We start from the raw sequence: 18,068 nt of genomic DNA, 5'->3' as shown, positions 1-18,068 counted from the left end.
GGGGCTGGCTACAGGTTAGAAAGAGATTGTTAATATTGCCTTTTTTTTTTTTTTTGAGTAGATCCAACAACAAAAAAAAACAGTTGATCTAACCTGACCTAACCCAGGGAGGATTTCTATCCCACTGAGAAATATAGCCTTTTCAGCAGTATAAGATTTCTGTGTGGAAGGTTGGATGCAATTTGCGTAACTTGCATGTTTACAATTATGAAGTCATATTCTGGTCCTCCATGTCTTAACGGCACAATTTTAATGCAGTTAAGAAGTGGACCATGGAGGGTGCAGCTGCAAGCACTGTCCTAGGTCAGAGCGAAAGGTAGATACATCAACGAAAAAATTAAAAATATATAAAAATAGTAAAAAAAAATACAAAAAAATTGGTAACATGTAAAAATTATTTTCCACTGATGTCATCAGGGGAACCTTCCTGTTCCAAAAAATTAAAAAAAATTATATATATATATATATATATATATATATATATATAAAATATATATATATTTATGAGCAAGTCCTAAAATTAGCACTTTATCTTAAAACAATTCTCGCATGGAAAGAGCTAAAATACTGGCATGTTAAATGCTCATGGGGTGTCTAATTTTAAAAATAAATAATGATTTGATGGGGTAAATTGAATTGGCCAGGTTCAACAATATCCCAATTAACACCGGGGGAAGGTGTCAAACAACCCAACAACTACTGCTAACTTTGACATAGACCAGTGGTAGAATTAGTGCATGTAAAGAGTTAAAATACTAGCATTTGAAATACCCTGGGGTGTCTAGTTTTCAAAAATATATGGTTTTATTGGGCACACTGAATTGGCCAGACTCAAAGATGTAGCAAATAGGGCATTGGCACAGGATCACCAAATAAAGTTCAACATTGAAAAATGTGCATGCCTCAAATGTGGCCCTTTTCCCCCCAAACAGCCAGGCAAACCTATGCATGAGTGGTATCACTGTACTCAGGAGATGTTACTGAACACATATATGGGTTTTGTGTGCCAGTGGCATATACCAGGAGCTATAAATATATACATGAAGTAAAATGTGTGTGGGAAAAAAAAAACGCAAAACAATGACTACCACAAAGTTTGACAAAGACTGGCGATAGAACTGGTACATGGAAAGAGTTAAAATACTAACATTTGAAATGCCCTGGGGTATCTAGTCTTCAAAAATATATGGTTTGAGGGGGTAAATTGTATTGGCCAGCTTCAAAGATACCCGACATAGCACATGGGGGAAGAATTACCAGATTTGGAAAAAATGGTTTTGAAATAGCAAATCGCTGCTTGTACTTATTGTTCCATAACATGCAGAAAAAGGCCAAAAAACAAAAACATTGTGTATTTCTAAACTCAGGACAAATAGTAGAATCTACTTAGCAGGTTTTTTCATTAGCTTTTATAGATGAGTAAAAGATTTTTCAAGTAAGTCAGAAAAAGTCATTTTCTAAAATTTCCACCATATTTTATACTTTTTAAATGGTAAATGATATGATACCAATCAAAACAATGACATTTAAAGAAAGCCATTCTTGTCCTGAAAAGAACAATATATAACTTGTGTGGGTTCAGTAAACGAGAAAGAAGAAAAGTACAGCTAAACACGAGCACTGCAGAAATATTAAAACCGCCTTTGACACAAAGGGGTTAAAAAATATTGGAGGGAGTTACCATTTTGCCAATTCTAGAGTAATTTGAAAAGTATCATTTTGAGTTTGTCTTTTTTGTTTGGTTGAATGTTTGAGCAAAAAGTATACATAAAGTTATTTCAATACATAAACAACATGAAGCACTATAATACTTTTTGGGGGGGCGCACCCACACTGTAGAGAACGCATACATGGATTACATTTTTACTTAGGGGTTATGACACTTTTTTTTTTTACTTCCACATAACATGTACTCCTGCCCTTTGTGCCCTAAAAATGTGCTATACATTATAGCATGTATTTTGTACCAACTCCGATACAATCATACAATGCTATTAAAAATGAACAGCATGTTCATTTAAATATATTGCAATGGCAGTAAGCATCTGTTAAACGTAAACTTAAAAACAGGTTTTTTTTTGTTTTTTGTTTTTTTTTAACAAACGCACAGAGGTCTTTAAATTTCATTATAAAACCGCTCATTCGATTAATGTAGTAAACCATGCATGACCAGTTGACCTCTGTTTGCTTATTATTACCAATTAGTATAATTTACATAAAGCAAACTCAAGGGGCAGTTTTCTCTTGTCTGTGTGGAAATATTTAAAATGACCAACACAAAAAATGGATGTGCCCATGCAGGAAGCTTATTACAACATTAACCCCTTCATGACAATGGTTGATTTTATTTTTGTACCCTTCGTCACAATGGCTGTTTTAACATTTCTGCAGTGCTCGTGTTGAATTGTAATTTTATTCTTCCCCATTCACTGAACCCACACAAGTTATATATTGGGGGGGGGGGTTTCAGGACAATAAGAAGTTTCTTTATATGTCATTATTTTTATTGTATCATATCACTTACTATAATAAAAAAAAGTAGAAAATATGGTGAAAAGGGACATTTTGCTATTTCAAAACCATTTTCCCAAATCTGGTAATTCTGCCACCATGTGCTATTTGGAACATCTTTGAATCTGGCCAATGCTATTTATCCCATCAAACCATATATTTTTGAAGACTAGACACCCCAGGGTATTTAAAATGCTAGTATTTTAACTCTTTCCATGCACTAACTCCACTAATCTTTTTCAAACTTTGTGGTAGCCATTTTTGTGTTTTTTATTTCACACACATTTTAATTCAGGTATAAATGTACAGGTCCTGGTATATGTCACTGTCACACAACATCCCAACATGTGTTCAGCAACAACTCCCGAGTGCAGTGGTACCACCCATGCATGTGTTTTCTGGGTCGTTCGGGAGTAAAAAGGCCACCTTCCAGAAGAGTGCATTTTTCAAATTGGAATTTTGAAAATTCTGCCCACATATCCTATTTGGGATATTATTGAAGCCGGTTAGTTTAATTTACCCCATCAAATCGTACATATTTTTGAAAACTACACACCCCAGGGTAATTCAAATGCTGGTATTTTGACTCTTTCCATGTACATATTTTACCACCAGCCTTCATCAAAGTTTGCAGTAGTATTTTTAGTAGTTTTTCTTCCGCACATATTCTACTTCAGGTATGAAGTTACAGCTCCTGGTATATGTCAAACAGCAACCTAATATGTATTTAGCAGTATCTCCTGAGTACAGTGATACCCCCATGCCTGGATTTGTTGGGTTGTTTGGGGGCATTTTTCACATTGTAAAATTGACATGCGGTCAATCACACATTTTTAAAAACTAGACACTCCATGGGCATTTAACATGCCAGTGTTTTAACACTTTCCATGCGAGAACTGTTTGAAGACTTGTTCATAATAATAATCTCATATATATGTTCAATTTTTTGGAACTGGAAGGTTCCCCTGATGGTGACATTAGTGGAGAATTATTTTTACGTGTTACCATTTTTCTTTTTCTAATTATTTTTCTCCTTTTCTAAATTTTTTTTTTAGTTTTACTATACACATAGTGGGCTCCATTGACTTGCATGGTTGGATGCAGTACATGTATTAAAACTGCAAGGGGAGTCAGAGTTTTCAGATGGGTCTGGAGAGACCCTCTTGGAAGCTTTATTTTTGGCCTTGTTAAAGACACACACAGGTTAAAATGGCAATTAAAGGTTAATTTTCCACACCTGTGGCTTTTTAAATTGCAATTAGTGTCTGTGTATAAATAGTCAATGAGTTTGTTAGCTCTTACTTGGATGCACTGAGCCATTGGGAGCAGAAAAGAACTGTCAAAAGACCTGCGTAACAAGGTAATGGAACTTTATAAAGATGGAAAAGGATATAAAAAGATATCCAAAGCCTTAAGAAATGCCAGTCAGTACTGTTCAATCACTTATTAAGAAGTGGACGATTCAGAGATCTCTTGATAGCAAGCCAAGGTCAGGTACACCAAGAACGATTTTAGCCACAAGTGCAAAAATAATTATTCGTGATACAATGAAAACCCCACAGGTAACCTCAGGAGAAATACAGCCTGCTCTGGATAAAGACAGTGTGGTTGTTTCAAGGAGCACAATGCAACGAGGCTTAAACAAAAATCAGTTGCATGGTCAAGTTGTCAGAAAGAAGCCTTTACTGCCCCAATGCCACAAAAAAAGCCTGGTTACAATATGCCTAACACATTGACACACCTCACAGCTTCGGGCACACTGTTATTTGGAGTGACAGCTTTATGGTCACAACCATAAGCGCTATGTTTGGAGAGGGCTAAATAAGGCCTAAAGCGAAAAGAACACCATCCCCATTGTGAAGCATGGTGGTGGCTGACTGATGTTGGGGGGGGGTTCAAAGGGTACAACGAACCTTGTGAAACTGGATGGCAAGATGAATGCAGCATGTTATCAGAAAATACTGGTAAACAATTCGCATTCTTCCACACGTAAGCTGTGCATGGGACGCACTTGGACTTTCCAGCACGACAATGACCCTAAGCACAAGGCCTTGTTGACCCTCCAGTGGTTACAGCAGAAAAACCTGAAGGGTTTGGAGTGGCCACCACAGTCTCCTGACCTTAATATCATCGAGACACTCTGGGGAGATCTGAAGCGTATGGTTCATGCCAAAGACTTTGCATGACCTGGAGGCATTTTGCCATGACAAATGGGCAGCTAGACCACCTGCAAGAATTTGGGTCCTCATAGATAACTATTACAAAAGACTGTATGCTGTCATTGATGCTAAAGGGGGTAATACACATTATTAAAAACCAAGGGTTCATTTCATTTTTTCTTTGCTGCCATGTTTTGTTTTATGATTGTGCCATTATGTTATAACTTACAGTTGAATATGAATCCCATAAGTAATAAAAGAAATGTGTTTTGACTGATCAATTATGTTCTTTAAAAATGGTACATATATTGCAAACTTTTGATTACAAATGTAATATAAGAAACATATATACATGTATATATAGACACACCAATCAGATATAACATTATGACCACCTGCCTAATATTGTGTAGATACCCCCCTTTTGCCGCCAAAACCAGCCCTGACTCATCGAGTAATGGATTCCACTAGACCTCTGAAGGTATGCTGTGGGATCCATCACCAAGACAAGTTAGCAGCAGATCGTTTGGACTTGCCTGTCCAGCACATCCCACAGATGCTTGATTGGGTTGAGATCTGGGGAATTTGAAGGCCAAGTCAACACCTTGAACTCCTTGCTGTATTGCTCAAACCATTCCTGAACCTTTTTTTGCATTTTGGCAGGGCGCTTTATCCTACTCAAAGAAGTCAATTCCATCAGGGAATACCATGTCCATCAAAGGATGTACAAGGCCTGCAACAATGCTTAGGTAGGTGGTGCATGTCAAAGTAACATCAACATGAATGGCATGACCCATGCTTTCCCAGCAGAACATTTTTCAAAGCATCACGCTGCCTCCACTGGCTTGCTTTCTTCCCATACTGCATCTAGGTGCAATGTGTTCTCCAGGTAAGCGACGCACATGCACCCGGCCACCCCCATGACGACAAACATGATTCATCAGACCAGGCCACCTTCTTCCAGTCCTTTGTGGTCTAGTTCTTATGCTTACATGCCCATTGTAGGTGCTTTTAGCAGTGGACAAGGGTCAGCAGCTACACAGCCCCATACACAATAAACTGTGATGCACTGTGTGTTTTGACATCTTTGTATTAGAAGCAGCATTAACTTTTTCAGCAATTTGAGCTGCAGTATCTCATCTGCTGGATTTGACAACACAGGCCAGCCTTCACCCCCCCCCAGGTGCATCAATGAGCCTTGGTCGCCCTTGACCCTGTCACTGACCACTGCAGATCAGGAACACCCCACAAGAGCTGCAGTTTTGGAGATGCCCTGACCTAGTCATCTGGCCATAACAATTTGGCCCTTGTCAAAGTCGCTCAGATTCTTATGCTTGCCCATTTTCCTGCTTCTAACACATCAACTTTGAGGACGAAATGTTCACTTGCTGCCTAAGTGATAGGTGCCATGACAACAAGATTATCAGTGTTATTCACTTCACATTACAGTGTTCATAATGTTATGGCTGATCGGCATAATATATACATACATACATACACACACATTATGAATACATGGCAGCTTGTACTAGGTTATGTTGCTACATTTATCAGTTATGTTTACTTATGAAAGGGAAAAAGGTTACATCTTTTTGTTCTTCTCACAGAATGTGCAACACTTTCCTGCTTGGCAGCATAACTTTCTTTACATACCGTATTTGCCCAAATATAGGCCGCACTCCCCCCCCACACACACACACTTTAAAGTGGGGGTGCGGCCTATATTCGGGGTCTAGCGCAAGAAATGCGCAATTCGTCACCCGACGCCCGGGACATGCAGTTCAGGGCACCGGGCAGGGAGCAGGGTTAGGATACAGATCCCTCGCAGCGCTGCAGGGGACCTGCATCCTACTCTCCGATACGCTCAGACAGCCACCCGTCAGCACTTCCCATGGGGGGGAATGCCGGCATGGGAGGTTGTCTAAGCGCATCGCGCATCGATGAGCTTTAACAATATCCCTTGCTGGGACTTCCCACGGGGGTGGTGCCAGCAAGGGAGATTGTTAAAGACGTGCCGGCAGCAGAGGTGGTTAACGCTCACATGGCCGCAACCGGTGAGCGTCTGCGCGATGTGCTTTAACAATCTCCCTTGCCGGCACTTCCCATGGTGGTGGAAGTTGTCTACACGTATTGCGTAGATGTCCCCTGCCGGCCCCGCAAGACACCCGGGAGTCTGCTTTGGTAAGTCTAGGGGGGCACATCTTGGGGACAGAGTGGCAGCATATCTCGGGGGTGGGGACAGAGTGGCAGCATATCTCGGGGGGGACAGAGTGGCAGCACTAAGTGTTTTTGTTTTTACTAAAAAGTTTGGTGCTTTTTTTTAAAGAAAAAATTTTCTAAGGTGCGGCCTATATTCGGGTGCGGCCTATAATCGAGCCAATACGGTAATACATTTAACAGTTAAACAGACTTCATAGCTGTTACACCATGAGATACTGTAATGTTTTGTTTGTCTTAACGTGCACGACTGGGGTCATAGCAAATTTAAAACTGTGCACCTCCAAAATAAAAATACTACCGTATTTGCTCGATTATAAGACAAGGTTTTTTTCCCAGAGCAAATGCTCTGAAAAATACCCCTCGTCTTATAAATCGGGGTCGTCTTATAATCAGACCTCAACTAGGTCTGACTATGAGACTAAGATCCAGATCCCCGTCAGCGATGCAGGGGACCTGGATCCTCCTGCCCCCCCCCACACACACACACACACTTACCGGTACTTCTGAGTCCCCAGTGCTTAGTCCGGGCAGCGTGTAGAGCTCAGACCATCGCACAGACCTTCCCCGGCTGTCAGAGATCACGGGGAACTCTGATCTCTGACAGCCAGGGACTCAGAAGCTCCAGTAAGTTTGGAGGAGGGAGGGGGAGGGACTGTTAAATGGGGGGCATAAGGCATTTCTGGAGGCAGAGTGCTCTGTGAAATGCCTTTTAAGCCCCTTAATGCCACTCTGCCTCCAGAAATGCCTTTTAACCCTCTATACGCCACTTCTCCTGAAATGCCTTATACCTCCCTATATGCCACTCTGCCCCATAATATGCCTTTTAATCCCCTAAATGCCAGAGTGGCACATAGGGGTATAAGGCAATTCTGGAGGCAAAGTGGCACATAGGGGGTCAAAAGGCATATCATGGGGCACAGTGGCATTTAGAGGGTTAAAAGGCATATCATGGGGCACAGTGGCATATGGGGGGTATAAGGCATTTCTGGGGCAGAGTGGCAAGCCAGGGGGCAGATGTGCATAACGGGGGGGGCAGGTTGAAAAAAATGGAAATAAAAACAAAATATTTTTCTCAATCATAGCTTTTATTAAAAAAAAATTGTTCACAGGGTCGTCTTATAGTCAGGCTTTTTCTTGTTTTCTTAAATTAATATTCAGATTTTGGGGGGTCGTCTTATAATCAAGCAAATACGGTAATATAGTCTGGAAATTAAAGCTGACTCTGCAAGATTTGTAAATTGCTGACTCAAACTGCAGGATGCTCCTGAATTTTAATGTACATTTTACATAAGCAGAGCACATAAGAGTGTAAGAACAGAGTTTACTAATACTCCATTAGAAATGCCTGTGACGGGACCGACCTGTACCCCGACAGGGTACTCCCGCCAAACGTTGCTTCCTCCTACCGGGACACCAACAATTAACTCCTTCTGCACCAGGCAGAACCAGCGTTGTAGATAGAAGGGGGGACGTCGCTGCACCGAAGCTGCATTGGCTATGTGGCTATCCGAAGCTTAGCTACACAGTGCGGACAATAAAGGATCATAGCAGCCCACCCCAAGCATCAGGCAACACTCATGTTGAGGTGAAAACAGGACTCCTTTATTAAAACCAAAGACAGAGCTATATATACAAGTAAGAAAAGGGGCAAGACAAATATCACATGATCTAATTACCATGTCAGGAAGGAAGTAATTAGATCAAATCCTGCAACACAATATCCGGGGGCAGGACAGAATGACAAATATTTACATTAATTGGGGACGTAGACGTGGAATGACGATAGACATATAATTGGCTTGAGACAGACAATGGCCAGGACACAGAGATAACAGGAGCTCACAGGATTAACAGCTACCTGTTATGTAATTGATAATTAGGTATGAAGCAGTGACACCTAGGGCTAACTCGCACAATAACAGGGGAAACACTTCACACCTATTCAATTAACAGTGCTAAGACAATCAGCCTTCTTCCTACCACAGGATGTCCGGCTGACGTTATAGTTTTGAGACTCTGAGTGCTAAAACATGGGGAACATCAGCAGAAACTGAACCCCTGGTATCCACACACAGAAGTCTCTACAAGGCCTGGGCCCATAGTCGATAGGGAGGAGGCTGGCTCTCAGGCCTCTCCAGGGGCCTCAGTGATGGAGGGTTCTGTCACAATGCCAACAAGTGCTTTAAATCAATGTGTAAAGAGCATGTACAGAATTTTTTAAAGGACAACCTGTACTTCCAGCAATCATAAATTCCAATTATTTAGAAGACTCCCTACTTTGGCAGAAGGTATTTGTTACTTCCTTATATAGTCCCACCAGGCCACCTTCCTAAACACCACTCACATACCCCATGAGACCAAGGTGGCAGGCGCTCTTAAAGACCCTGCCCAGTGCAGGCATGCATAGCTTGCTATTTTAAACATATCACCCTTCTTAAGGGCAATCGGTTGTTTAGGGTTGCCTACTATGGCATGGCTTGATCATGATCTGCTCTATTCCTTTGTCATTCATCACTCTCGGCAACCCTTTCTCCGATACTCCACATCTCCATTCTCTCTGTGCTTCTACGTGTCTCCCTTTTCCTCAGCTGTCTCCTGTCACAGCATCCACTTTGGTAATCAACTACCCTTGTTTTCTCCAGTACTTTGCATCAATTCTTTTTTCCATCCTGGGAAGTATAGCTGGAGAAGCCTTAGCATATGTATTCTTGGCTTTATCTCCTGTGCCCATCATCCAGACTGCACAAAATGGTGCCTTTTCCACTTCTACTTCCTACATTATGCCAAGCCTACGTTATCTCCTGTCCATGTCCTCCTGGATACGCTCTTCTGATCTCTGTCTATGAAGCTGAGGACATTATAGTCTCATTCTTGACAGTTTCCTAGGCACTGTCTTAGGCTACAATGAAGCCATTATTTTCTGTTCTTTGGACCAGTTAAGACTATCACCAAATTGACATGTGCAATTTTTATTGCGCAATTCATTCAATGGGATCACAGCAAAAAACACAGGAAAAACTTGGTGAGCCAGAAAAATAATAGGGATATTTTGACAGATCAATTCATCAACAGTGGACATTGCATAAGACCGTCAAACAAAAAGATTAACCTTTAACAAAAATATTTAACATAAATATTGAATATTTTCCATTCAGAAATATTAACCATTATGCATTTTTAGGTCCATGTATGTACCTCAAGAGATATACAGATGGAGAACATGTATAGTATATTTACTATTATGTTCAAGCTTTTTTTTGGAGGGGGGGCATTAATCAGTCATATGTTTTGCAGAACATGGTGCTTATATTATAACTTCCTTTATTGTCTTTGTTCTCCTAAAGTCTTAATATAAATAGATATTTTATTAATATATATTTCTTAAATACAATAATTTAATGAATAAGGTAATAGCATTGTGGTTTGTCTGGGAGCACAAACCAAGCAATCATCTTTTGAATTGGTGACGCGTTCTTCACAGATGGCAAATGGGACAAGCCAAACAAAACCATGCAACATGCCATTATTCTATAGCACGCTTTTCTAATCTAAAAGTTTGATTGGTTCGGAAACTAAAAGGATACAAAGTGATCGAAAAGACATCGAGTGCTTCAAGTAATCTAGCACCATCTAACATTAAATTCAAATGCTTCTTAGGCTCCCATAAGTACTGAAAAGTTTGCATGCGAGTTGCGTTATGAAGGGCCAACCTCAGTAAGCTTATGCTGCAGGAAGTGCTTGGATAGATCTTGCCAGTGTTGACCCTTCATAATAAATAGTGACACGAGAGCGCTTAAACCACAACTATCCTGCAAACTCTCCCATTATTGAATAAAACATCAAGAGATTCCCTTGATACTGGTTTTAGTTACATGCCAAAATGTCACATTAGACTGCAGATATCATGATCTAACAACTTATATTTGTTTTTATAATCATATAACTGTGAATATTTTCCTGGGCTACGTTGCAGAGCACTTAATTCTCAAAATAAAAAGAAGGCCAGGGGAATGACTATAGAATTTACCGATATTAGGGTGCTTTAGAAGTCGACAAATCCGTGCTTCGCGTTCCAACTTCTGATGATCTGGGGGAAAAAAAAGGTACATTCAATTACTCCATTTATACAGTTAAAATTTGCAAATATATATTAGATTATTAAAGAAGTGGCAAAATCATTGGCTTTTTTTTATTTTTATTATTTTTTAGATAAAATAATTTCATCACACACATTTTGAGATCACAGTTATCCAGAGTAGGGATTTTACAGATTTTCACTAGACATACCAGCACTGGCTGCTCAGTGCTAGGCCTTTTGGGTATTGTGTTTATTTCTTGGATGGAGCAAAATAGTGCTTAGCTGTACCCATTAGCACCCACTATTCCAGTAGGGGATACATTTAGCACTTGTGAGCAGTGGTGTCACTAGCAAGGCTACTGGGGATGAAGCCCTTAATCTGAACTTCACAGCCCTGGATGGAGACTCTGAGCAGCTATAGCATATTTTAGCTCAAGATTCTCCATTTTGGGCTGTGGGCCATTTGGAAAATTCATAGATCTCCCTCAATCTGGCTTGCAATTAAGGGAGTGTTCTATACTGACCTCTGTCTATACTGACCTCTGTCTCCCTGCTACCTCTTGATGTACATGCTATTAATGTCTGAGGGATATGATGTCATATCCTGGGGCTCAACACCTTTGCATACCTGGGGGGGGTGCCTCAGGTATCACTCACCAGGCTGGCCCAAACTGTTTCACAAAGGGGCGTGTGTGTGCACGTGAGCACAGATGTGTAGTTGTGTATGTGCGTATTTGACCACATATGTGGCGTTGAGAGTGTGTGTGTGTATGTGAGCACAGATGTGTAGTTGAGTGTGTGTGTGAGCACGGATGTGTAGTTGAGTGTGTGTGTGAGCACGGATGCTTACGGCTGTGTGTGTGCCTGAGCACGGATGTGTCTGGCTGTGTGTTTGCGTGTGTATGTGAGCACGGATGTGTACGCAATTTCTCCATGCTCATTACAATATAAAACGATTACCCAAATTTCTATTCAATCTAAAAACGAATACCTCAACTAGATGTCCGGCTTCAATCACTGATATTCTTCCCTTTCAGCCAGCGATACTACTATTTATAAATAGTGGGAACAAAGTATCTAAAGAACTACATTCCCTCAAAGGATCCTCAAAAGTGAATCACTTTTAGCTTATGTATTAGGACAAAACCAATGATAAAAGAGCAGTTTTCCCATTCCATACAGTGTCCCATTACAATGCACTCTGATGTCACACATATGGCAGATTTGAAAAAAATTGCAAGAGAAAATACAATTTTATTTTACTTAACAAGACCAACAATCAGTGTTGCATAAAACGCAGCTAAGAAAAATCTTTAATAAGTCAAACACAATTATCCACATGGCAGCGCAAACAAAAAAGCATTAAGCTACTACTGTTATAATAGCGCTAACCAAAATAAATCGCGAACAGTCTGTGAAATGTAGGTTAAATATATTCACGCACAACAAAAGTCTTCATTCAAGTGTTAAAAAGAAAATTATACATTGGGATAATGTTACCAGCAGCACACACAATAGCCTAGCTCATTGTGGCACACATGGGAATGCTATATTCCTTCAATCCAGTTGAATATTTCATATGTATTATTGCATGGGATTACATCTACGTAAATTGGAAAAGGAAAGTAGAAAATTACCACGAATATCGTGACGTTACAGCCAACACATTAAGAACATGACATGTTATTACTGGGTGTCAAAGTCAGCAAAGTGGCTATGATCTGAGGCTGCACAGTTTTTCACAGGGTAAAGGGGTGCTGGGGACAGAAAATATTTTTAACATTTAATAAACTCAAAACACTTGTTTCTTTAGGGGAGAGTACTGTATAAATCAATAAATTGTGCCCACTCAGTTCCAATATACTGTTTTCCCATAAACATTTTTCATTAGGTGTCATAAGGTATTCCTTTTTAAAAGAATAGAATAACCTTCCAGCAGAAGTGACGGAGATTAATATGGTATAAAAAGCATGTATAAGAAATGTGTCCTAAACGTAAGAGAGGTCCAGGGACCAAATATTAATTTGTTTGAAAAAGCAGAAAGATTATCAACAAATCATAGCATCTTCACAATGAAAAAGAAGGTATATAAATAAAATTAAAACCAAGCCCTTCCTCTCATTCTGTTCCTTTGAGGTTCACACAATCTGTCTTTTCTCTCCACTCTCTCTTCAAATTGCAGTAATATATCGCCCTCCAGGTCCTACCTCATAGTTCTTTGACCACCTTTCTCCCTGGCTCCCTTTCTCTTAATATCCCGTCTCTCATTATGGGTGGTTTTAACATTCCTTTAGATATATATGTCACAACTCTGCTAGCTCCAAACTCCTCTCCCTGACATCCTCTTCTGGTCTCTCAATGCACGAATTCCCCCCACACACACGGAGGGACAATCACTTGATCTGGTTTTCTCCAGATCATGCTCACCTCATATTTGTAGGCCATTACCAGATAATACCATTACCCAACTGTCAGCCTCACTAGAACATCTCTTACCTTCCATTTTAACCCTTTCCTGCCCAGACACAGCAGCCTCTTTTTATAGCAATACACTTGCCTCAACTGAAACGCCAACCGTGGCATACCAAAACCACACGGTTTCTTCAGAAGTGCCGCCACACGGCTGAACGCTACTTCAGAAAATCCAAATCCAGCAAAGACTTTACTCACTATAAATTCATGTTTTGCACCTACAACTCTGTAAACCCTCTCTCTCGCCAAACAGCTCTACTTCTCCACTCACCATTTCTTCCTCCCTTTCTTCCATCCCGCAACGCCTTTTTTCTACCTTCAACTCCCTTCTCAGTCCCTCCATACCCACACCACAAACCTCTCTCACTACCCACTTCAAAGACAAGATCGGGACTATTAGACAAGACCTCTCTTCTTTACCACGCCCTCCTACACCACCCACCACCACTCATCCCATACCAACTGCCTTTTCCCCTAGAACTGAAGAGATAGCCACTCTTCTTTCTTCCTCTCACCCAACAACCTGTCCCCTTGACTCCATCCCATCACACCTCACAAAGTCTCTATGTCCATCCCTTGGTCCATCACTTACCCACCTATTTAATCTTTCTCTATCATTTGGAACTGTACCAACAGCCTTCAAGCATTCGCTAATCACACCCATTCTAAAAAAATCCTTCCTCAGATCCCATGTCTGACTAACTACCGCCCTATCTCTCTGCTTCCTTTTACCTCTAAGTTGCTTGAACGGATTGTGTACAGCCGCCCTAGTAACTTCTCCTAGAATTTCCTCCTTGACCCTCTACAGTCTGGTTTCAAACCCCTTCACTCTACTGAAACAGCTCTAACAAAAGTCTCCAATGACATGCTCTCTGTCAAAGCAAAAGGTCACTTCTCCATTCTACTACTATTGGATCTCTCTGATGCTTTTGATACTGTTGATCACCACCTTCTTCTTGACTCACTTGCTTCTACAGGCATTTGCGATACAGCTCTCTCCTGGATCACCTCATATCTGTCTAACTGTTGATGCCCTGCCAGAAAAGCTGACAGAGAAGCATCACCCCTTCCAATTTCCATTTGGCATCCCCCAAAGTTCAGTCCTTGGCCCTCTGCTATTTTCTCTTTATACTTCATCTCTTGGCAAACTAAAACTCATTTGGTCTCCAGTATCATCTATATGCAGATGATACCCAAATCTACCTGTCTTCTCCTGATCTCTCTCCATCTCTCATGTCCCGTAATTGCTTGTCTGCTATTTCTTCATGGATGTCACAACGCTACCTGAAACTTAATCTTTCTAAAACTGAACTCATTCTCTTCCCTCCTTCCATATCCACTCCACTACCTGAATTCACTTATCATTTCCCGTCTTGACTACTGCAACACTCTTCTGAGTGGCATTGCATGGTCTCGACTCTACAGTCTGTCCCAATAGCTGCTGCTAGGCTTATCTTCCTTGCACGCCGCTCCTATTCTGTTTCCCCACTCCGTGAAACCATCCACTGGCTCCCCATTACCTTTAGAATTAAATTTAAAATCTTGGTACTAACACTGCTCCTCCATACATTTCTGCCCTCATAAGCAAATACTCTCCTACTCAATCCTCATGTTCTTCCCATGGGCGAAGTCTCTCCTCCTCACTTATTACTTCTTCCTTTTCCCATCTACAAGATTTCACTCTGGCTCCCCCATATCTGTGGAATCTACTTCCACTGAGCCTTCAGCATTCACACTCCCTCCCAACATTCAAGAAACATATCAAAACTCACTTCTTCAGAGAAGCTGCATCATCTTATCTGCTAGAACTTCCTTGTCATTGATACAACCACCACACTACCTCTCCCCTTTTCTCTGTGCCTTATGTTTGTCACCCCATTCCCCCAAGATTGTAAACCTGCTAGCAGGGTCTCTCCACCTAATGTATCGGTTTGTCTTAGTCTGTCAATTTTCGTCTTGTCATACCCCTTGAATATATGTATTGTATTAAGCACTGCGTAAATTGTTGGTGTCGCATACAGGATCCACCCAAGCGCCAAATACTCTAGATATGACCCTAGAGTCAACAATTCAGTGTTTTAAAAGTTCTCATGTTTCAGTAATTTCTTTATTTTCTGCTTAGGCTATCACATAATGCAGTAATGATTTCCAACTAAGTGGACAAGGTTTGAGTCTAAGGTGCCAAATTTGGGGATGTTCCAGACTGAACATAGCACAAACCTTTTTCTGCTCATTTTGACCAATTTCAATCCACTTTTTTTTTTCCTATTTGTGTCCAGCTTATTGTATGTCTAACCCTTACTACAAAGTAATTTTAATTGAGGTGTTTATTTTTTAATTTAAGTGACGTTGTTCGTTCCAAAGTGAACTTAAAGCGTAAATGTTCTTTTCTAGACTATAAGCCTTATAAAGTCAACATTCTAGCTATTCATTAAATACAGTTTACGAAACCCTACCAGTCTAGCTATCGCAGTTATAGGTATGTATACAAACTCATTACAAATCGGACAAAGTTATACAGTGAAATGCAGTTTATGCATTCTAGTACCATCTAGTACCCAGTTTTCAAAACTGAGAAAAGCCCATTACTAAAAACAAACAGATTCATAGGTTTGTAACACATTTAACAGAAGTGTATCACAAGCACATTTCACTATGACAAACCGCTCATCAATGCTACTACACCAAATTAGTGTGTGTGTGTTGAGTTATGGTCTTATTAGTACAAATTGTGTCTGAGTGCATATAGTTTTTAGAATTATTTGCTGTTTACAGTCCAATCGATCATCACTAGCACAAGGAAAGAGACAATGTAGAAGTTTATTCAATATTCACCATTGATTGCTGTGCAGCAAAAGCATCACAGTCTAATTGTCAGCACATCAACTGGTTAAGCTTGAAGGTGAGGTTTCTGTAGAAAGGAAATTCACACCCATGGGATATTAAAAAGTTAAAATGTTCTATAATGTAGTGAGAAAGGAAACCTGGAGACAAGAGGAGAAATTAGGTGTCTTGTGACAGAACGAAGAGCTTGGCATTTAATACTACTGATTTGGTTTGGGCAGCTTAGAGGCCCTTATTTACACCATAAGTCAAGAACATGTACTAAATCAAGTTAAGGTTAAGATCTGGTATACCAGGCTTTAACTTTTAAAGTAGTAATATCTTTCTGCATTAGGGATGGAATAATATTAATAGCAATAAAGCATTGTCATCGCCTGGAATAGATGTAACGCTAATAAAATAGGTAATTACCTACTAGGTGCTAGTACTCAATATCCCAGTTGTAAAGCCCCCAGCTTCCCTAAAAAAATATGCCACATTCACTTATCACATAAATGTATTTGTAGTATAATCCAATTCGATATGGAAATCGGATCTCATTTTAATTTAAAGTCGTAGAACACGCTCCATTATAGAAAACCACATTTTCAAATGACAAAAAAAAATATGATTTTGCCTAAGTGTTTGTGGTTAGAAGTGTGGCCAGGAGTAGAATGTACTATTATCATTTACAAATTGTGACTGTTAGAAATGCAGAACATTTTGAAAATCTTATACTAAACAAACGCATTAAAGCTACTATAGAAGTCGTTAAAATAGAGGAGAGTACTACCATTAACGTGTTGTTGTTCCTGCATCTGAACAAAAAGGTCTCTCTCGGGGCTACTGGTAAATGGAATGATGGACCCCTCCATTTCCCGACTTGTGGAACAAATAACGCAAGATAAAACGATACGCCTATCCCTAAGCCCAAGAACATCTTGACTTAACAATTAAAAATTGACTTAACGTTGTAAGCGCAGAGGAGAGATCTTTTCACATCCTATTACCCATCCTAAAACATCCGGATAGCATTAGGAAAATGTTTTTTTAATTCCCTTTTTAAGTGCCCTGTTTTGTACCAAACCTGTCTCTGGGTTAAGAAACACTCAGTGCGGGCTTAAATAATTAATCTTTTACTGCTCCTGACCAGATGAGCAGGATGGACTGATTAGTGTTTGCAGTCTGAGAGCATCATGCATCAAAACATATATAATTCACACTATGTCCATTTCAGCAGTGCTACTGCAGGTCTATCAATATTATATTCTATTGTCACCAATTAAAAGGAGCCTCTCAGCATGTAATACAGAAATGTACACACTATAGTTCATTACAGGGTTTAGCCATCACATAACAGTCAAAGATAAAATTAACATTAACTTATGCAGAAGTTACAGGGTATGTTTATCCAAAACAGATGAATGAAGGGCCAAGCTACTGATTATACAACAAACAAAGATGAATAAACAACTGCAGAGTAACGCACAGGATGTTATGCTTCCTACCGCCCCCAAAAAGCCTTTAATGGATTATGTAAAATATCAATTGTCCCGCATTCAGCCGTTTTTAACTGTGCTGGTCTAATCATCTGCTATTTCTTAAACTCTAGAGAAGCAGACACCATACATTTTATTTTGTATCCCGACATAAACATAGAGATCCATTTAATTAGCATGGGTCTAATGCTCAGGCTTGAAAACCTGTGCTCGTTCGTCTCGCAGTCCTGAAAAGCAATTAGTGTTGAGGTGCTTGAGAGCTTACACTGAGAATCTCTTTATTTACTGTGGGTCACTTTAAAAAAA

General features: G+C 40.1%; 2 protein-coding genes across 14 annotated transcripts in view; one reads left to right on the top strand and one right to left on the bottom strand.

The window, feature by feature from the left end:
* The window catches only part of NDUFV1 (NADH:ubiquinone oxidoreductase core subunit V1), a 587,185-nt gene that overhangs the window by 269,770 nt on the left and 299,347 nt on the right, over window positions 1-18,068 (top strand). The gene's annotated exons all lie outside the window — the stretch shown is intronic.
* The window catches only part of CAMK2G (calcium/calmodulin dependent protein kinase II gamma), a 125,271-nt gene that overhangs the window by 62,850 nt on the left and 44,353 nt on the right, over window positions 1-18,068 (bottom strand). For all 13 annotated transcript variants that reach the window (XM_053450575.1, XM_053450567.1, XM_053450570.1 and 10 more), the window contains exon 3: window positions 10,918-10,977. In XM_053450575.1, coding sequence (XP_053306550.1) covers window positions 10,918-10,977 — 60 coding nt within the window. The remainder of the gene's footprint in view (window positions 1-10,917; window positions 10,978-18,068) is intronic.

The sequence above is a fragment of the Spea bombifrons genome, chromosome 11, assembly GCF_027358695.1.
Source record: "Spea bombifrons isolate aSpeBom1 chromosome 11, aSpeBom1.2.pri, whole genome shotgun sequence".
In the NCBI taxonomy this organism is placed as follows: Eukaryota; Metazoa; Chordata; class Amphibia; order Anura; family Pelobatidae; genus Spea; species Spea bombifrons.
The sequence above is the reverse complement of the archived record's forward strand: the minus strand, read 5'-3'. Positions and strand labels throughout refer to the sequence as shown.